The sequence below is a fragment of the Aquila chrysaetos genome, chromosome 7 (genome assembly GCF_900496995.4).
Source record: "Aquila chrysaetos chrysaetos chromosome 7, bAquChr1.4, whole genome shotgun sequence".
Classification (NCBI taxonomy): Eukaryota; Metazoa; Chordata; class Aves; order Accipitriformes; family Accipitridae; genus Aquila; species Aquila chrysaetos.
The window spans coordinates 16,520,289-16,541,091 of NC_044010.1; the positions used below are offsets into that span (position 1 = coordinate 16,520,289).

Below are 20,803 nucleotides of genomic sequence, written 5' to 3' on the forward strand. Positions count from 1 at the left end.
AACGGTAGTTCATACTGTACGGAGGGAAGCGAGGTTGCGTGCAGTGGAAGTGCGCGAACCTGGCAAGTGCTCTTTGCAAGGGTTTCAAAACCCTGGTGGGTCCCCTCCGAAGGCGAGAGGAGCCCCCCGCGGCCCTTCTTATCAGCTGATGCGCAGTGTGACCGTTGCCTGGTGTCCCTTGGTACTGAGGCCAGCCTTTAGTGACACCCCCGTATCTAAGGCCCTTTAGGAGGAGGAGCGGCCCCTCCGCTTGGCGATGGGACAGAGACGTGCCCCGCAAGGGGCTGTGCCGGTGCCGCCTCCAGCGGGGCTTGCTGCAGGGCGCAGTTCCCCGGGGTTGATGGGAGCGCGGCTGCTTGCCTGCACTGTGACTGGAAATTTTAGGCCAGCCAGAAGAGGTTAGCATAACAAAGTGGCAGGTGAGAGGGAGGCATTGAATTTCAATAAACCAGCAACTGGGGAATGAAATCTCCTCGCTTATAATTCAAGCTTATAATTCAAGCGCTCTGCTCAGGCGTCCCTCGTCCCTCTCGCTTACCTTGGAGCAAATCTGCTGTAATGCATAGGAAACAGCTCAGCAACTGCAGTCCTGGCTGTCATCGAGGCGGAGGCTGAGCTTTATTAAAGACCTGCAGAGCTCTGTAAAAAAAAAAAAATATTATGATCTTCTTGGACTTAATCATTACAAGTCAAATATTTGAATAGGTAGGGGCAAGCGTTTTGCTGAAATTGGATGATCCCTTTCATATTTATGCTTGGTTACGCTTGCTCCACATGTATTTGGATGCTTGGCCGGGGGCGAGACAGAGGTGAGGGATGAAAGGGACTTAGTACAGAGGGGGAAAATGGGAGCACAGAGAGATTAGAATGGAGAAGAAAGCAAAGGAAACTACTGAAGGTTAAGAATAACAACAACAATTAGGCTGGGGGGAATGAGAAGAGGCAGAAAAATAAAGCAGGGCCTTTGAAGAAAAAGGAGATAGACAGTGAAGCCTCTTATTAAAATTTAAATGGCTGAGTCCAAAGGTAGATGAGGAACCTGCAAAGAAACAATGAAAATAATAATAAAAAAAAAGTGGAAGACAGGAAGGAAGGAAATATTTAAAAGGAAAATGAGAGGTTTTCGCAGGTGTGTATGGTTAGGCATGTCATCGGAGATGCTCCATAATCTCCTAATAATGCGATGGGTACGGGGGAGTTTGTAAAAACAAAGCTCAAACCTTGCAATTACTTTTTCAGTGAGTTTCCTGAGCATGTAAAGCTGATGGTGTCCTCCTTTTGCGGGTATCCCCGGCTGCGGGTTACAATCCAGCCTTTCCTTCCCAGGGGACTACATGCCAGGAGCTGCTGCTGCCGACAATAAACACGGCCTCTCACAGGGCATCGCTGGCTTTCACTCCAGATGCGGGGAGACTGGAGAGGCAGTGGTTCAGTGCTTGCCTGCAGTTGCACAGCCAACAAGGCGCTCCCCGCCACACAGCGAAGGAAAAGGACTTTGTTCTTACCTTGGGCAAATGCCGCCATTCTCCACCCAAAGTGCTGGGCAGCGGGAGGCTGTTTGTCATGGTTTGGTCTGTTTTGCTGTGTCCCAGTGGAGGTGGTTGGGGGTTTGGGGAAAGAGGGGACTTGGTGCCCTGCTTGTTAAGGGGGAGCCAACCTCCCGTTGGGCTACTGGGAGGATTTGTAAGATGGTCACCTCTTTTGTCCCTACTTTAGGTCCTTGGCAGTGTGAGGAGTTTCCTGGCTTGGTGAGATGCGGCTCTGATAGATGAAGATGTCAGACTGCTCTGAGGAGGTGTGACACTGATTGTACTTGTGGGTGGTCGTATCTAACCCATAGGCAAACAGGTAGAAGAGTGTGGTTGCTCCAAGCCTGCCTGGCATCTTCAGTGCTGACTGACTCCATGAGTAGCCATGCACAGCAAAATGGAGAAAGACTGAGTTCAGTGACCTTGCCTTTCCTCCTCTCCCGGTGGAGGAGTTTCTTTATGGTGTGCCTGACGCCCACCAGGGACAGTCTTGCTGCCATCCACGCTGTGCATGCGTGGATGGGGCTGTGTGTGTTGTTCCCTCCACAGAGATAACAGTTTTCAGGAGGGAGCCAGTGCTGCATAGATTAGTGGAAAGTCCTGTCTCAAAACCTATCTGAACAGTGTATTAGTCAACACCCAGGGTAAGACCACAGCAGTCACCATGATCTCTAGAGGTAGAAAGCAGATACACGACTCTTTTCCTTAAAGGAAAAAGGTTGAATCACAGGGACCTAACTGACCATAGCTTAAAATTAAAAAAGGAAGTAGGAGACTGGTGGAGGTGAAACTCAGCAAGCCAGTCACCGCTCTTAGCCCCTGTTAGACTGGACATCTGTCCCCCCCCAGCTCCACTGCTGTGCTCAGGGTGAAGGTGGTACATTGGCTGGGGACGTGGCTGCCTCTTCCCCACTCTCAGCCTGTGTTTCCAGGGTGCAAATGTCTCGTGAGCCATGGGAAAGGGCTTCTGCATCAGACCTAACTGAAGCTGCTGGAAGGTCATGCTTTCAGTGTCCCTGACGTGGTGGTGTGCACCTCAGCAGCTCTATGGGTAAAGGAGGAGCATTTGTCAGTCTCCTAGGAATTTAATCTTCACATTTTTCTCATATTGTTTTTGGGCACTCTTGGGGGTTGAATTTGCTTTGGTGGCATGAAAGGAATTGGCTTTTCACTTGCAACATGTGAGGTAGTGAGTTTTGCATTTGGCCTGTGTGTCTTTTCCACAATCCTACTATGAGGACACCCTTAAATTCCTTAAATTATCAAAGTAGACTGTATGGATTAAAGTCTGCTGCAAAACTATTTTAACAGACAAGTATAAAAGGCTGCATTAGTTTAACTGAAATCACTTTGCATGGATTTTTCTGGCATAAACCAGTCCTTAATATATCCAGAATGTCTGAGGATGATCGAGTACTCAAATAAACTTGCAATGAATTTTAAGGGGAAATAGCTTTCTGTCTCTCTTATGCTGGTTTTTTTTTTTCAGTGATGGCTAGAAGAATGAACATTTTTCTTAAACAAGGGTGGTTTTTTTTTTTTCTTTTTTAAATCACTTCCTTGCTTATTTATTTTGGGAAAGTAGTGTGCAGTGTTGCTGTAGAATTCATTTTGCTATAGAGTGTGGCATTTGGATGAACCTGCCTAGAAGAGCTGTTTGGAGCCTCAGGTGTGAGCAGAGAGTTTTCTCCCATCTCTGCCAACGGCCCACAGGCAGTGAGTCTTCCCAAGGAAGTTTTCTCCCAAATGTGCCTGTTAATAGGAACAAGCCAGGACTTGGGAGCTCTAAGAGTCTGTCTGAAGCTCCCTTCCCTTATTGCTTTCCCCATTCTCCATTCTGTGCTGTTGTGATTCCACTAGTTCTTCAGTCACCATTGAGTCTGCCAGGGCACAGGAGACCTGAATACCTAATGTGCTCAAGCAAGGGTTTTGGGAAAAAAAACCCAGAATAATTAAGGGAAGAAAAAAAAAAGTCTTTCTTGCCGTTTTAATGTAACAGAAAAAGGAACAGGCTAAAGCTCTTTCCTTCTTCCTTTTTGAAGGTTGTGTTTGCAGGAATTTAGCTGTGATCTGAGATACAATAGCCTTTAAAACTGTCCCAGTTTGTATGTCTAGGCTACAGGGGACAAAACACTGATGGGCAAGGAGGGAGGACATGTCCTAACTATGCCACAAAACAAGGCTTCTGCATCTGCCTTCAGTGGCTTTTTTGTTTGAGTGCATCCCCTGTTTTAGACAGGATAGTGTGCTGATACCAGTGGTGAGTTTGGAGGAGACTTCTTTTATAAAAGAAAGAAGAAGAAATGTGAGCAGAGGATCTAGTGAAGCTTGGTTTCCTGTGGGTTTTGCTTCATGGTTGAATTCCTAGGTATCTAATAAAGTGCAGTCATTGCTCTTCCTTGGTTGGGGTATCCCCATGGTTGCCTTTCAGGTGACTTCTTTGGTGTCTTAAGGGTTGACCAAACATTGCATTGTTCCCCACAGAGAAATATTAATATGTGGTGGGTATCTCCTCTACTTCTCCAGCTATTTCATGAAACCTGTGAAACTTAATTCTGAGACTGTTATCCAACTCTCAGTATTTGTTTGAGAGCTTTAGCCACTCTCAAAGCCATAGCCACTTGCTAAAGTTAGGTGGGAGACAGGCACACACACCCACACTGTAATTGCATACTCTCATTTCATGGGTGGGGACACACACCGTATCCTGGCTCTTCTTTCAGCTAAGGCAGAAGGGTAGTGCTTCTGCAGAGAGTGCAGCTTGAACAGCAAGCCTCATCGCCTGGGTACTAAGCTGTGCACAGGGACTGTGTTGCAGCAGACTCCCAGTCCCCATGGTGGTACTAAGAGGGGATCAGCCAGGCTCCCACACAGGCTCTGTTTGTGTGGCAGGACAAAAGCTGTTAAATGGGTTGTGGGTCCAAGCAACTGCCCTGAGTTAAATAATTAATCTGCTCTGACCATTTGCCTTTGGTGTGCTCTGCTTTTGGTAATGCATCGCTTGCATCAACTAATTGGTCATAATTCTGCAGATTCACCCATCTTGATTTCCAGTTCTACTTGCTTGTAAAAAAGCCGCTTGGATCAGATAGCTGTGAAAAGTTTATTTCCCCCACAGACCGTACAGAGCGAGGGTGATGCAAGAGTAAGTATCTTATCAGGATCCCAATATGTTCTTTATTTGCATACCATAGCTCATCTGCATGAGAGATCTTGGGCTTTCAAAATTCAGAGGTGCTTGTGAAAGAAGCCGTTATCTTTGTGCAGGAGAAGGTGAAACAGGCCCTGAGCAGGTTCAGCCTGAGGTGCAGATCAGGCAATGCTGGATGTGAAACATAGGTGGCTGAAGCAGTACAGGAAGATCTTTCCTTGTCTACTCTGGAAGCCTAAGTATCTGTAGGAGGAGGTTAACCTGAGAATGCCTACTAGCCAGAGGCTGATAACAAAAGGTAGAGATGCAAGAAGATACTGTCCAAAGGTACTGTGGTGCTGAGAAACCCATCCTGAACACTCCTGTCTTTCAGCAGTCTTGAAAGCATCTTCTTTGGGTCTTGCTCCCTTATTTTTCTTTCACAGGAGCCCAGGACATTTAGAGATCCCTTCTTCCTGTAACTGCTGAGAAGACCTTCCTTCTCCCTTCTTCCACTCAAGAGTCTTTCCAGGCTGATATGAGTTGGTGATACTTCCATTGCGCTGTGCTTTCCTCAATCTGCTGCACAGACAGCAACCAGCAGAGTATCTGCTACTGGTCCTGGGCATGCCTCTCTTGGTGTCTCAGCCAGTTAAACTCCAGAGCCTACCTCCTCCAAGGGCGTTCCCGAGAAGCAGCAGCGCAAGTGAAATGCTTCATACTGGTCATTTTGCCATTTACCTAGAGGGTAGCGAATAGCAGCTGGGAAGCTGGCAGCTTGCAGAGCCTTTTGCACTCAGATGCAATGGTGAAACAAGCACTGACTGGGAAAACTGGAGCTATCTGGAGACTTGGGGACAGCGGTGTGTCGGTTGTGCTTGGCACTCTCTCAGAGGCTTCACCAGTAGAATGCTGGAAGTGCTATAAATAAAATCCTGGATTCTGCTGGAGTCAGTGATATCGATCCTGCACTGGAGACACCATGGAAACTTCCTATTTACTAGTTTTATTTCGTGAATTATTTTCCTTACTGTTTTGAGTGGGTTTTTTAATGCACTACTTTGATACAGCGTGTGCCTTTGAGTTAATGATAGGTGCACCAAAAGCATCTTCTTATTTTAATATGAGATATATTTCCTGAATGCTTATTTTTAAATGCCCACTGGCTCCTGCAAAGGATTTGAGGTATCCTGGAAAACTTGGAGCACTGTTACCTAGAAGACCTACCCATATTTTGCAAGACTCAGACCTTCCTTTCTGACTGTAACCATCAGTGGTGTGCATCTGTGCTGCTGGCTCGGAGCGAGCCATCTTCCTATGGGGCTGCTCACCTCATGGGGGTCACTTGGTGAGCAGGACAAGCAACCAGTGGCTGTAAAGCTGGAGAAAGTGTCCATCTGTTTCTGAAATGATGTTGCCGTTCAGCATGTAGCGTGTGTCGTGGAAGACCACCTGGTGGTTTCTCTGTGGCTAACTCTGATGTCAGTTCATTGAGGTTGCGTGGAGCACTCACTGCTGGAGAAGAGCAAAACTTCCCCTGGATAGTCGTTGCACCCCCTCCACATAAGAAGGGTCTGAGGGCCATTCCAAAAACATTTGGAGTACAGTTTTTATGGCAGGAACTAACTGTTAAGTGCATCCTTTTGGCCTGTCTGTCTGGTTTAGGAGCTGCTGCCTTAGAGGTGGTGAACAAAAGGGTTTCTTCACACACCTTGCCAAGGCAGTGCAGAACTTTATGATGGAGAGCCGTCATTATTTCCATCAACTGATTATTGTTCACAGCTTTTCACACTGCCTTGACATGCCCTGTCATCTTCCTCAACTCCTTCAAATATAGTACGGTTTGTAGGGAAAAGTGATGTCCCCTTGTGTAGCTGTGTGTGGGGATGCTGCTCAAGCCTTGCAGACAGTGCCCTTTTGCAGGGAGAGCAATTTGACGGTGGCCATCTGTCATTGGGGTGATAACGAGAGAGGTTCATAGAAGTCTGCGAGAAGGTGGAAAGGGAGAAGGGGGAGAAAGGAAGGGCACTGTGTGCTTTGAAATGCCCAGATTGATGAATATAAAAATGAATACATTTATTAAAAGATTTCACTATAAAGATGCCAAGCACTCTCATGCAGAAAGTCAACCAGTTGTGCGTGCCAGACTAGCTTTTCCAGACTAGCTGATTGCTACGCTGGAGCAAGAGTACACATTTTTGCACAGTCTCAAACGTGCTTGCAAGCACAGCATTTCACCTCCCCTCTTATTCTCTGTCCCCCAATCACCGCCACCTGTACTAGAAGAAACATGGAGCATGAAGAGCTTAAAGAGGAGAGATGACCACAGCCACGTGCATAAGAGGCAAAATCACAGAAGTACAGTAGAAGAAAAACTCATCAGGAAAATAGATTTGCAGAAGTGGATGTTACCTGGTTTTATCTATGATACCTTGATCAGATGGCAGAAGTCTGTCAACTGGCTGAATTTGCATTACTCGTCTTAATTCTGCTTTCCACAGTCTCTAGCACAGGAGGAGAGCAGGTGGTCCTCGTGGTTGGAGAACTTGGACTGCATCCTGCAAGAGCCAGGCCATGCCTTTCATTCATCACAAGAGTGCCAGCTTCAGAGTAACAGTTCTGAGCTGCCAAAACCTTGTTGGAGGAAGGTAGCTTGGAAATATCCAAAAGACCCAACGTCCTTCATTCCAGCTCCCAGAAATCCCTCCAGCTCATGTGGACTTCGTGGCTCAGTAGATAGTTGTTGTCTGGTGAAGATGTATGTTTGTATAATATGTTATGAACAGTTTTTATGCCTTAAACAGGACTGATAGAGAAAGAAAATATTTCCACTGCTTTAGTTTGTATGGGGGATTTTTTTGTTCTTGGATTTCGAAACTTCTCATCTACTTATTAGCCTCCCTATGTCTTTCAGTAATCTGCATGTGAAGAAGATGCGACTCTGGTCTCTCCTTCCCTGTCTGTGCATCAGGATGCCAGCATTTTCACTTTGTCTTCCCATGGGAACTTAAGACCCAGACCTGGGCTGAACAGAAATTTGGGATGTAATAGAGAATAAAGCCTAATTCTGTGCTTCCTTCGGTGCTTGTGAGGGCTGAAATGCTCCATTCTTGTGTGTTCAGCAGGAAGGTGGTTTTTGGAGGGAATGGACTCAGATTCTCAGTTTGGGAGCCTTTAGAGTCCTTAGTTTAAAAACTGCTTCTTGCAAAAATTGTCTCCTAAGTGTGTCTTGATCTGTGTCATCTTGCCCCGGAGGCAAAAATAAATCATTGCTGCTGAGCTTAAGGAGTGACTGGCCAGAAGGGGTCGTTGGAAGCTCTGGTCCTGGGCTTTGCAGCTCTAGGGACAGGTCAGGTCCCCAAAGGCAGATGGAGAAAGGCACTTACAAGGTCTCAAATCCGTCATTATTGCATAAATGAAGGAAAAACAGCTCTCACGTGCACACCTTGACCTCCTGTGTGATCTCTGCTGAGCTCTTGAAGCAGGGGCACTAATCTCTGAAAGCAGCTCTTGCACTCTTATCTCCAGTGTTGCTCCTGGTCTTACTTGTATAGTTGAAGTAGAGGAGAATCCTCCTTGAAAATTGATTTTTGAGAAGGGCGACTCACCTGACTATAAAGCACCACAAACATCATTATAGTCCAGGGGGAATATGGCCTGAGATGCATTTTGATTGTTTTGATACTACACGACTCTCCCTGTTCAGCTCTTTGTATTGCCTGCCTGCCTAAGTGTGCTAGGTTGAATGAAATAAGGCTTTTAAAAAATTGCAGAACAGAGGATTTCCTAAGCTTCCCATTTCTATAATTTCTTAATTTCAGTTTCAGACATGTAAAACATTAAGATAGCGTTGCATGCACAGCTTCAGAGGAGCCCAGGCAGCATCAGCTTCTTGACTCCGTGTTTGCTGGGTTGGTTTTTTTGTTTGTTTGTTTGTTTCCCTGCCTGTCCTGCAGGCTCCAGGAGGCTGTGGCTTAGCAGGTTGCCCTGTGCTGGTTTAAGGCACAGCAAATTTCCATGTCCCTGCTCTTAGCTCAGGAGTGCTGTTAAGTAAAATGCATCAGGTTAACCCCCGGTGGAACAGGTGCATGGTGATGTGCTCTGCCCTCGTGTTTGCAGTGGCATAGGCTTGCCTTAAGCTGCAGTAGCTTGCTGGTGGTGCTTGGGATCAGCAAGAGAGCTAAACCCTCACGAAGGTGAGATTGTAGAAGAGGGAGGGAGACGGAGAGGGAGGGGTTTGTGGGCTGACTCACCTTGGCTTGCTGCTAGAGGTTGTTGCCTCCACAGGTGAGCGGTCGGTGTGGTGCATGGTGGTCTGCCCCCTTGGGCTGCCTGTCGTCAGGGTTTGCTCCACCAATGGTGCAGCTAATTTTTGTTTAATGAACAAATGATGACTCTCACTGCTGGGTGCCGCCTTGTCCTTTTACCACCCCTTTCTGGTTCCTCCTCTTTTTTTTTTTCTTTTAATGAGGTCACTTGAATTTTTCCATCTAAATTAGCTGTCCTAATAACCAGATGCTCCTTGGGGTGCTTTGGGACAGGGTGGGTGGAAAGAGGAGAAGGAGCTTGTTTGTGGGAGCATGCCTTCCCCTGCTCCCCGAAGCAGCTTTAGCTGAGGGCAGAGGGACAATGAGGCACAAGGAAACAGGGGCAGTGGATGTGAATGTGCTCCCGGCATCTGCCACACTGCACCCGAAGCAGTCAAGGGAAGGGGACCAGCAATTTTGGAGGACCATCCGCCACTCGTGGGAGGAGGCTTGGAGAACTGCTCTGAACAGCACAGTGCTGGCGGGGCTGGAGCCCCAGGGTAAAGCCCAGGGGGAAGGGGGAGAGGGGTTGTCCTATCTCCTGGAGCTGAAGCACTCTGAAGCAGCTGGGAAAGCTGTAGCTCCTCTGGGTCCATAAAGGACAAGCTGGAGCTGGGGCTGAGCACGTCTGTTCCCCTTGCACGCTCGCCCTGGGCGCACGAGGAAGGGGTTGCTGGGGGGGGCCACAGGGCGCCTGCTGTCAACCCCTGTGGGTTCGTGTGGGACTTGGGAAGCTGCGGGAAAGCATTGCAGCCCCATGTGCCTGGGGTGGGTGCGCTGGCTTGTAACTGCACCACCCAGCTAGGGAGTCCTGTGCAGCTCGGGTTTGGCTGGGAAGCTCCTCGAGCAGGGTGCATCGTGATCCTCTGCCGCTGCCTGGGAGGGAGCGTGGTGACAGCGAGCGGGGCAGGCTGGGTGCGTCACTAACGGAGCCTGCAGCGAGCAAGGAGAAGTTCAGGCCCCGAGTCGGAAAGCTGACCTAATTTCCAATTTTTGCATCTTCTGTCAGATTCTCTTTTTCCCTTTTCTCTGCATTAGTTAGTTTTGGTTTTTCCTGTGCCCTTTCTCACTGGCTGCTTGAACTCACCCAGTTGCTTTGGGAGATGCATTTCTATCGGCATAATCGTTCCAGCCAGTCGTTAATGTACTAACAAGGATACTATTGTAATCGGAGGATTTATTACTACTTCTGTGAAACAACTGCCATGCCGTCTTACTTAACTCTTCGGCTCCCCTCTTGCCTTCTGCCAGCAGCTGAATCAGTAACAAACTGCCCTTTTAAAAAGCTGCAAGCGTGCAAACTGGAATGCTTTCTCCATCTTAAAGGGTATGAAGAGGGGCAAGATTGTGAAATTTGATCCCTATGTTCCCTCTTTTCTCATATTTTCTACTTTTTCTTTTCTCCTCTTTTCTCCTCTTTTCTCCTCTTTTCTCCTCTTTTCTCCTCCTTTTCTCCTCTTTTCTTGCCACAGAATGCTGCAGTGATACAATTGCAAACAACTTTAGTGCTTTGCCATGTATTTCTTAATTGTGCAGCAACTGAAAGTGACTTCATAGTTCAACTTCTCATTTAAAATAAGGCTTAAAAATTTGCACAAGGATGAAAATTATATTCCAACTGCTTTTCTTTAGACCACAGTGCAAGTTCTGCTCACCCTTTCAGGAACTTGAAGTAAATTCACTGACTAATTCAGAAAAGTGTATGACTTCTAATTGTTTAAATGAATTAAAAAAGAAGTCTTTTAGCTGCCTTTCATTTAAAACTGTCTTTAACTGTCCTTATTTCCCACTGCAGGTGGGGCTTTACTGAAGGAAAGTAATCCCCAAACCAACCAGATTATTAACACTTCCTTTATGTTTTCCCCGTGATACCAGGAGCCTGTTGCTATATCTTGGTAGGCAAGGAAGAGAGGAGGGAAAATTTTGCACGGAGACCCCACACTCTCAGTCACAGTGAAAGTACATCTTGGGGTGGTAGGTTTGCCTCCTCAAATTCTGGTCTCAGGTAGGACCTTGGGCAGTGGGGGAAACTTATAAGCAGCAACAACAGGAACAAAGCTTTCCTCTGCCTGCCCCAGGCCACCTGCGAGTTTCTAGTTGGGACTTAAAAATAAGGCAAGCAAAGGACACCACCAGCAGCATGATCTGCTCAGTTTTGTCCACTTGCAAAGGTGACATTTGAGGGTCTTCATCAGTTTTGCAGCATAACACAGCATGTGTTTCCCTTTGTGCTGAAGGCATTATGCGAGCTTTTGATTGATGAGGAAGAGTGGTGTCTGGTGTGCTGCAGCAGGTATGGATTGGCATGTATAGCTAATTGCCAGGCATGAGGGCTTGAGAGGATTACATTGCTAATCTAGATATTTTTCCTGCCTTATTACCACCCCCTTCCTCCTGCCACACGCATGCACATGTAAGGAATGGAAATCGATAGCACTGTGGAGGGGGTTATAAGGAGCATGGCTCTCTGAGAGCTTGCAGTGTCTGGGAGAGGACAGGTCCTTTCCAGCTGTTTCTGTGGCATCGGGGTGGCTCTGGTGGCAGATCCTCCCTCCTTCCCTGGGGTGGCACGGGTGGCCGCAGGAGGGTTGGCAGATTGCAGAGGGTAATAGCAAAATGCTGCATCCCCGCGCCTCGTACTCCCACCCACGGTGCCGTTCATGGTGCCGTTTGGTGCCTGCCAGTGCTCATTTCTGGACTGGTGGTGCCGGCATTGTGGTTCCTCTTGAGCAGCTTGTTTCTGTATTGCACGCACAACCAGAGGGGTTGGGTAAGGAGGTTTGTGGTGCTGAGCTGGGATCCCTGCAGGGCAACAAGATGTTGCGGGGCAGATGGAAACATAACTCTTGCACTAATTCCCTGCAAAATCCAGAGCGGTATTTCTCAGCCAGAAGCAGCTGCCTAGGAGTAGGGAGTACATGTATTTGTTGATCCTAAATGGTTCACACTTAACACTTGGCAAACTTAGCTCTGTCCAGGTAGTACGAAGTGGGTGGGTGGGGACACAGGGTAGCACCATAGGTTGCCTCTAAAGAGTATCAGTGGATAAAAGCTGTAAGGAAATCCAAGGGAAGAAGAGGTTGGTGTGTTTTGCTTGTCCTACAGCTGCCCTGAAATGGTCCCACTGTGCTGGGTAGCCCGTGTAAGTTGTTTGACTCCTGAAGAGCCTGCAGTGTAAGGCTGCCATGGTGCTGAGTGATTTTCGCAGCATTGTTTTACCAGCTCAAGCTGGGGAGCCTCTGGCTCCCAGCCTGACACTCTGCCTGCATTGCTTAACAAGGAAGTGGCATCTCAGGCAGGTTTGCTGCCTTGCCTGGGAGTAGATGAAATGCTGGTAGCTCTCTGGCTTGTGTCCGGCACATAAAAGCTGTGATAGCCTACCTCTTGGAGGTGGTTGGGGTTTTGGATACACAAGGATGAACCAGAGCCAGCCTGGGGAAAAGGGAGGTGCCTTGGGTCATCTTCGTCCGTGTGGGTAGAGTTCAGCAGGGCACCAGGAGCTGCTGGAAATGGAGCTGGTCCTGGGGCTTGGAGGAGAGTATGTTGAGGTGTGCACCAAGTCCAGACCCAGGAACTCCAGTCTCTGCTCCCTGCTTGTTTTCTGGGAGACTGTAAGCCAGTTCCTTGTCCTAAAGTTAGCCTTAATTAGCTCGCCAAGTGGTCGTTGACTGCATGTTATTGAGGTGTGTGCATTTGAGGTGGATTTGGCTGGAGCTGTGCGTGCAGGCTTCCTGAGGAAGGATGCCCGTGGGCACTGCCCTGGCGAGAGGGGAGCATCTCCGGGCTCCCCTCTCCTCCTCCTCGTCCTGGCAGCAGGGCCCTGGGACTCTCCCTAGCTGGGTCCCTGACACCCTCTAGTGGCAGTATTTACATTTAATATTTCAGGAGCTTTCAAATCTTGGCGGGGGTTACGAGCACCCTGCGCTTAGCAGCCCACCTACCACTGAGTACCTATCCCAGTGTCCTCTGCAGGAACCTGTGGCTTGGGGACTAATAGGAAATGCTGTATTTCGTGCTCTTTTTTTCAGTGCTGTAACTACAAGCTCAATGCTGTCAGCTATGGCTAGGCTCAGCTGACTGGCTCAGGAGTGGCAATAGCACGACAGGTTTGCTCCCAGGAAGTGTTTTTCAGCTGCTCATCTCCCTGTCCAGCCACTCGCTGCCAAATCTAACCTTGATGCTGGGGAGAGGGGAGCTCTGCTGACACCTCCAGGAGGTCATGACAGCTGCAGGGGTGGACTTGTGTTGAGGGACAAGAAGGAAGCAAGGCTGGATGCTGGAGGAGGCGCAAGGCAGGTTGCCGGGACGGCACGTTGCAAAGAGGACCAACGGGCAGGAGCTGGGTGAGAAAGAGCGGGCAAGAGGATGTGCCCTGCAGCCTCCCTCTTGGCTCCGATTCAGGTGTGGCCCTGCTCCCCTTCACACAGTGATGACTCTCATCTAAGCTGAGCTTTGCTTTCAAGTGAAGCTCAGCTTGCAGAGTGCCCCCAGAAACCCTGGTGCTTCCTGCAGCAGGCGGCTGTGGGATGAGTGCGGGCAGCTCAGCAGCGTGATGGCTGGCAGCGGAGCCAGGGCTCCTGGGTGAATGCCATGCAGAGAGTTACTCATGTCCTGATATGCAAACTGACGTCTTTGAAGCCTGAGCAGGGTGACTGGCTTGGGAGGAGCTTCTCTTCTGATAATGCACCTCCTCACATGCGGTGTCATGCCCTGGCGAGTGCCTTTGCAGCGTTCCCTGCTTGTTTTTCTCTCCATGACTTCCGTGCCTGATCTGCTCCAGCCTGATGGGCTAAGCCGTGCCTGTAGCCCTCTTGTCGGCGCAGGCCAGCGCGGTCTGTGCTTTGGGGTGGTGCGTGAGCCCCAGCAGACCTGCGGCCCCACTGCGGGAGTCCCCGGTGCTCTGCAGCACTCAGAATGAAATGCTCGTTGAGCTTCTGAAATGAGCTGTGACTTGCTGCCACGTTCGGCTGCTTCTTGAGAACGGCATTTTCCCCTTTCTCCTACCCGCTTCCCCTCTCCCCAAGCCTGGTACCCGAAGTGCATCTTGCTGTGTAACTAAAAAAGTTGTTTGTGCCTCTTTGGCCAAGCACGAGAGTAGTGGTGCGAAGCACGGAGGCTTCCCGCTGGTCTGGCCAGCTCAGGGCTCTTGCCTGTCCCTCCCAACATCTGATCGTTCAGAAACTGGGCTTTCATTTAGCAAGCAGGTCTCCAGTCTTCCTAGTTAGGAAGGTGACACCAACCGAATCTGTACCTATGCCAGGCTGATTTAAGACAATACCCTCAAGGCTGCGTGCAACCCAAAAGGTCTTACCGATTCCTCTAACCAGTAGGATCTTGGCTGGCTTTTTTAACCAAAAGAGCAGGAGTAATGCAGCACAGCATATCAGGTGTTACCACAGTTAAATTACAGCTTTTAACAGCACACCGCTGCCTCGTGATTTTTCTTCAGGAATGCATTTTGCAATAGCTTGCCCACATGGTGTAAAAGATGCTAACCCTCCAGCCAGGTTATGACCTGGAGATACAAAGTCATGGTTCAAGCTGGCGAAATGGTGCCTGTGCCAGCCTCTAACCTGCTTGGGGAACAGCGTGGCAAATGTTTGCTTGAGGCCCAGCCTTTGGACAGACTTCCAGGCCTTACTCCTGGGGAGCGGGCAGCTCCACATCTGGCAAGCCAAGTGCTTGCCCTGTACTCGCCCCGCAGAGCCAGGCAGGCTCCCAGGGTAAGAAGGGCACTGCCTTGCCCATAGCCAGCAAGCGGCTGTGCTGCTGAACAGGGCTGGGGAGGGCACGCGGGCACCCAGTGGGGTACCCAGGTCTCTAAAATTGGGGGAAGGAGGACAGGCACGCTTTCTTCATGGACAGCTGCTTTCACCCCATAAGCTGTCATGTGGAGGCTGGTGTAGCAGGGAGCTCTGCCTTTGAAGCAGCTCAGCAGGAAAGTAACTCCAGCAAGATGATGATCAGGTTTAATTTATTTAAATAACGTAAGAAAAGTTATAAGATCCCGTGGCTGGAGGGCAAAGAGAAAGGAGCTGCGTGGCTCTGGAAATTATTCAGAAAGGTTTGAAATGAGAAATTTAAATCTCATCGTGCAGGCAGTGTGAACTGGCAAGGTTGGTTGCCGCTTTCACCACTGGTTTGGGAGTCGGAGGGAAGGGGGAAAGGTGAAGTGAGGTGGCCTCTTGGCCGTGGTCGGCCAGAGGCTATTCCGGTGGGCAGGGGGTGGGAGCCCAGTGAGGAAGATGAGGAGAAGGGAGGGAGGAGGAGATGTGGCTGTGGGCGATGGGGGCAATGGCCTCCAATGTAAATGGCCTTACCAGGTACTTTCCCTGTCAGGGGCAGTAAATTCCCTGGGTAGTGAACGCATGGTAAAAGTGAATGGCCCCATCCAGGCTGGATGCAGGAAGATTTCCCTCTCATTTACTCCATCTCGTGGCTTTTTTTCTTTCCTTTCTTCTGCTTTGACTTTTCTGCTGGCAATAATGCCAGCGATTGTCTTTCCCGCAGCTCATTGCATTCTGTAGCCGTGCCTGAATGAAGCAGATGCAGCTTTCGGCAGCTCAGCTAATTTCGTCAAACCTTCCAGTGCTGTCAATGAAACTGAACTGAGATATGTTAATTATATTCCACCGGTACGCGGTGAAACCATTGGGCATTAACAGGCTCACTTGCGCTGCCTTGTCTGCAGAGCTGGGGAGAAGGTTTGCATTCTTCTTTCCACGTGATGTTTCTTGAGACAACGAAGTCTAGAAAGGCTTCTTTTTAAGAAAGTCTATCTTCTGGCAGTAGAGCCTCTTGCTAAAATTAAGAAGCTTGCTAAAATCAAGCAAGGTTGAGGGGGGATGCAAATTTTTTTTTGTCCTGATTTTAGCAGCTGTACTTCCTCTCCTCTGGTTAATCAGCTGGAAAAGTAGCCAGCAGTTTCATTACCAAGTGCCTTGATGTGGCTGTGTCCCGGGAACAGGCACTGGGCATGTTGCAATTGCATTGCTGCCCTCAGAGGAGCCAGTTCCCTCCGAATGCAGAAACCCCTTTGTTTGGCCTGAGGAGGCCATTAAAATGTGAAAGGATGTAAACAAAGAAGAGGGGAATTGGATGTCCTGACTTTTTTATGGGGGAAGATTAAAGAAACTAAATATATTTAGCTTGGCCCCAACAGGGACCGAGGGGCGAAGACCACGGTGCAGGGCTAATGAGTGGCTGAAGGATGTGGGCAGGAGGGGGGTCACGAAGCATGCTGGGTGGCACATGATGAAGGGGATGCTGCCCGTGAAGAAATGCCTTCATGGGAATTGGATGTATTAAGCTGTGGTGCTCTGCGGCGTGGTGGAAAACCCTGTGCAGTCGCTGGGACCATTGAGCAGGAATTTAAGCACAGCACTGGAGTATGCGCTGCAGGTCGCAGTCTTTCCCATCCAAGGGCTTTGGGGACGATTCTCCTCTTTTTGGAGGCTAGATGTGAGCTAACAGGGCTTTGCTAATACTTAATGATTAATTATGACTATAAAAAGAAACCTTCCCCCTAGCTCTCCTTTAACGTGTCTGGGCTTTAGACTCAGCATTTTGGCGTTGCTAACTCTTGGGCTGTGTTTCCCCGTTCCCCTTTGCTGCAGTGATCCCTGACTCGCTGCGAGTGACAGCAGTCCCGCAGACGCTGAACAAAGTGGAGCGCGACTCCCTGGAGCTGAAGTGCGAGGTGTCTAAGAGCACAACCCAGCATAGCCATGTCTCCATCGCCTGGTACCGGCAGCGAGGCAGCGAGGCGCCCGTGGAGGTCATCTCCCTCAGCCGCGACTTCGTCCTGCGGGCTGGCAGTGCCTACGCCCAGCGGCAAGCCACGGGGGATGTTCGCTTGGACAAAGTTGGGGAGACCACCTCAAAGCTCACTATCTACAACCTCCACCCATCGGATCAGGGCGAGTTTTACTGCGAGGCGGCGGAGTGGATCCAGGACCCGGACAAGTCTTGGTACGCCATGACCCGCAAGCGTTCCCAGGGCGCCATCGTCAACGTGCAAGCCACCGGTCAGTGTCTCCTCTGCCTTTTCTCGCTTGGCTGGGTGGTGGGAGGAGGCAGAAAATGGGGCAGTGCCTTGTTAGGTGGCTGGGGCTGGGCTCCCTGTTTTGCCATGTGCCCCGCTTGGGAGGCTGCTGGCACGGTGAAGCAGGGCAAAGGAGAGCCCAAGCGCTGCCTGCGGGCAGAGCGAATGTCAGCAAAGAGCAGCAAGAGGGGTTGGGTGGCAGGCCCCATCTCCTGATGTGGTCAGTGATCTGGGGCTGACACAGGAGCTAAAACATACACCTTAAGCACTTGGTGTTAGCACAGGCAATGAGAATTTTGGTAAGTGAGGAGGTTAAGAGTGACACAGCAGAAAATAAAAATAAAAATAAAACTTTCAGCAACCGCTTCTGTGTTGCACAAGGTCCATTTGCAAGTCAAAATCTTTCTCCCAGCCCACAGCACAGGTTCCTGCTAGGGATCTAAAGACCCAGGGGAGCTCTTTCTTCTCTCCGATATACCCAAAGGCCCTGCCCCTTGACCCTGGCTGAGCAGGGTGTTAGTAGGAGTAGGCTCCAGGTCACATCCTGCAGTGCCACTGGATGCTGGTGTCACAGCAGAGCTGCTCCCAGGACTAAAGGCTGGAGGAAAGGGTTATGACTGGGGAAGCCTTGCAGCTCTTGCATGCTGGGCAGCAAGCTGTCTTTCCTGCAGCACGGCCGATCTGGGCTCTCACAGCAAAAGCAAGCCCCTAACCCTTTCACCTGTGGATGCATGTGTCCGAGAGATGCTGGCTGTGCAAGGAGTAGCAAGTTGTAAATACCTCGCACGAGGTGTGCTGGCTTTCCTGATGGGCTTTGCCATGCTGATGCAAGTTGGTCTGTCTCTCCCCAGATAAGGAGTTCAGTGTCCGGCTGGAGACAGAGAAGCGGACGTACATCGTGGGTGAGCCAGTGGAGTTTCGGTGCACCCTGGAGGCCCAGAACATCCCTGACCGCTACTTCTCCATTTCCTGGGCCTTCAACAGCTCCCTCATCGCCAGCCTGGGACCCAACGCTGTGCCAGTGCTCAACAATGAGTTTGCCCAGCGTGAGGCCCTGGGCCAGCTCAAGGTAGCCAAAGAAAGTGACAATGTTTTTGTGCTGAAGATCTACCGCCTCCGCCTTGAGGATAGTGGCAAGTACAACTGCCGGGTGACTGAACGGGAGAAGACCGTGACAGGGGACTTCATCGACAAGGAGAGCAAGCGGCCGAAGAACATCCCCATCACTGTCCTGCCGCTCAGTAAGTAGAAACTTGTCCGTCCTCTCCTGGGACCATTGCTCTACTGGGTAGCTAGCTGGCGAGGCCATGATGTGCCCACACTTCAGCGGTGGGGAAGAGGGAGGATAAGAGTTTGCATGCTGTGGAGGCAACTGGCAAGATTTTTTTTCTGATGCAAAGGTAATGATGGAGAAGGAGGGATATGCGTCAGGTTCGTAGGTGGGGAAACATGCCCCTACCTTGGTAATAACACCAAGCTGGCAGTTTTGTCCTTGAGCTGAAGGTGCATGTGACAGCCTGTGACTTGCTCCTTACACATCTCTCCTCACCTTGCTCTGCAGGGAGTTGGGTGCTCTAAAGTACTCAGCAGGTGTAATGGGGAGACCAGCTTGGCCTTGGTTTATCCTGAGAGCTGCTAGGTTCCTGCAGGCCGTTCAGTGGCTGTTGTTCAGCTGCCTTTGCAAGACAGCTGTACTGGAAGAAACCAGGGTTCATGTGCTCCTCAAGCCCTGGGTTGCTCTTCAGCATAGAGCTCTGTTGTGGTCACTGTGTGTCTGCCAGCCCTGGTGAAAACAACCCCACTGGAGGCTTGCCTGAATGCCTTTTATGTTTGTCAGACAAATGTGAGAAATAGAGAAATAACAGGGTGAGAGGAAAGGGTCCACTGACTCATTCCTTGTTTTGCTCTCTGAAACTCAGGTAGCTGTGGCATGATGAACCATGCACGTGTTGCCCAGGCTACGCTGGCAGTGGGCTTTGATCAAGCAGAGGGTAGCTGTGAGAGGATTTTGTGCGATGTTTGTCTCCTATCTCTTAGGTTTGTAGGTAAATGCAGCCCTTTCCTCTAGTTTTTTTTTTCCCTCCTCATTTCTCCAAAAGAAATTCTATTTCTTTTCTCTCCTACCAATATTTGGTCTCATTTGTTTGGCTTTGAAAATTACTCTAGCTAGAAGTCTTGCACTGGACAAATGTCTAAAATGTAGTACTTACAGGCACAGCCACCTTTCAGACAGATTTCATTCTTGCCGTTTGATAAATCACAAATGTGATGATTTTTCAAGGGTGCTAAGTGTCCATAACTCTGACGGAAGACAGCAGGAGTAACCAGCACTCAGTATCTCTGAAAAACCAGCTGTAAAGCCTTACATCTCTGGAAAGCTCAGAATAACAGGGTTTTTTGATGTTACCAAACATTGATAGCTACCTCTAGTGTCGCTAGCGATGGGAGTTTGGGAGAGCTTCTCCCAAAAGGTGTTGTAGGAATGGATGTGGCAAGATGCTGATCAGGATGACGTTGAATCGAAAAGCCCAGGGAGCTGGAAGCTTCTTTTTGGCCAAGCTGGTTGCATGCGGTGCATGTTGTAGCAACACAAATTCCCTCAAGCTTTGCTGAGATCCCATCCCGGACCTGCGACCAGAAGACGCAGCAATGTCTCATGAGCCATAGGCAGAAAGATTTTTCCTAGCTTTGGCCTACACCTGCTTTGAGTGTGCAAGTCACCAGGAGCAGCTCGCTGCCCACAAGCTGGTTTTGGATGTGGTCACGCATGAGGTTAAGACGTGCCTGGACCCAAATGCGTGGGCAGTTTCCTGCACCTGGTAGAAAGCTTCTCTGGCCGGCAGCGTCCTTCTTGCAGACTGAGAAGTGGCGAGTGTGTATGATCTCCCCTGTGTGTATGCGTTTCTCTCCGTAGAGACCAGCATCTCCTTGGAGATTATCAACAACGCCAGCAATGTCTTGGAGGGGGAGAGCCTGCGCTTTGGCTGCAATGTGCGCTCAGGCTTCGGGCCCCAAAGCCGCTTCTCCGTCGCCTGGCAGCTGGTTGACAAGCTGAACCGGCGCAGCGAAATTGTGCGTCTGGATCGGGAGGGCACCCTGCAGCCGGGCCCCTCGTACGCCGAGCGCAGCAGCTACGGGGGCATCCAGGTGGAGCAGGTCCGGCCTGGCTCCTTCACGCTGGAGATCTTCAACAGCGTCAAGGCGGACGAGGGCCACTATGAGTGCCGGGTGGCCGAGTGGACGCGGACGCTGGATGGGGAGTGGCAGATGGTTGGGGAGCGGCACGCGGGCACCCCGGTGTCCATCACTGCTCTGGGTGAGTACTCGAGGCGCGGAGGGCTGCGGGGCCGTGGTCCCTGCGTGCCCGACCCCCCCCAGGATGTGACCTCCAAATAACTGGGGCTGCTCTCGGCACTCTCATCCTTGCCCGCCAGCAAAATGGAGGTACCCGGCAGCCCGCCCGCATCTCCTGCTAGGTTGGTGCAAAATGCCTCCATTCCCCGCTGTGCGTGGGGGCAAAGTCTGAGGGGTGGCTGTGGCAGGAGCAAAGCAGGAGGTGGCTAAGGAGAGGGGCAGTGCTTCCACCATCTTCCCGAGGAGAGAGGCTGCCAGTCCCATGACGTGTCCCCCCAGCATTGGAGCCGGGCTATGGGCAGTGCAGTGGTGGTGCTCCATCGGCAGCCCGTGGGCATCAAAGCCTCCTTGCTTGCCCAGGGTAGACCTTACCTCTGCTCACCAGACCAGGAGAGCAAAACACTGGGCATCTGTTGGCCCAGCCACCAGAAATGGCGAG

At 50.3% G+C, this 20,803-nt stretch overlaps 1 protein-coding gene across 5 annotated transcripts in view; it reads left to right on the plus strand.

Moving 5' to 3' along the window:
* The window catches only part of IGSF3 (immunoglobulin superfamily member 3), a 101,544-nt gene that overhangs the window by 47,168 nt on the left and 33,573 nt on the right, over nt 1–20,803 (plus strand). For 4 of the 5 annotated variants that reach the window (XM_030020230.1, XM_030020229.2, XM_030020233.2 and 1 more), the window contains 3 exons: nt 16,583–16,993; nt 17,862–18,251; nt 19,925–20,326. In XM_030020230.1, coding sequence (XP_029876090.1) covers nt 16,583–16,993; nt 17,862–18,251; nt 19,925–20,326 — 1,203 coding nt within the window. The remainder of the gene's footprint in view (nt 1–16,582; nt 16,994–17,861; nt 18,252–19,924; nt 20,327–20,803) is intronic. The other variant, XM_030020231.1, reaches the window with a different exon arrangement.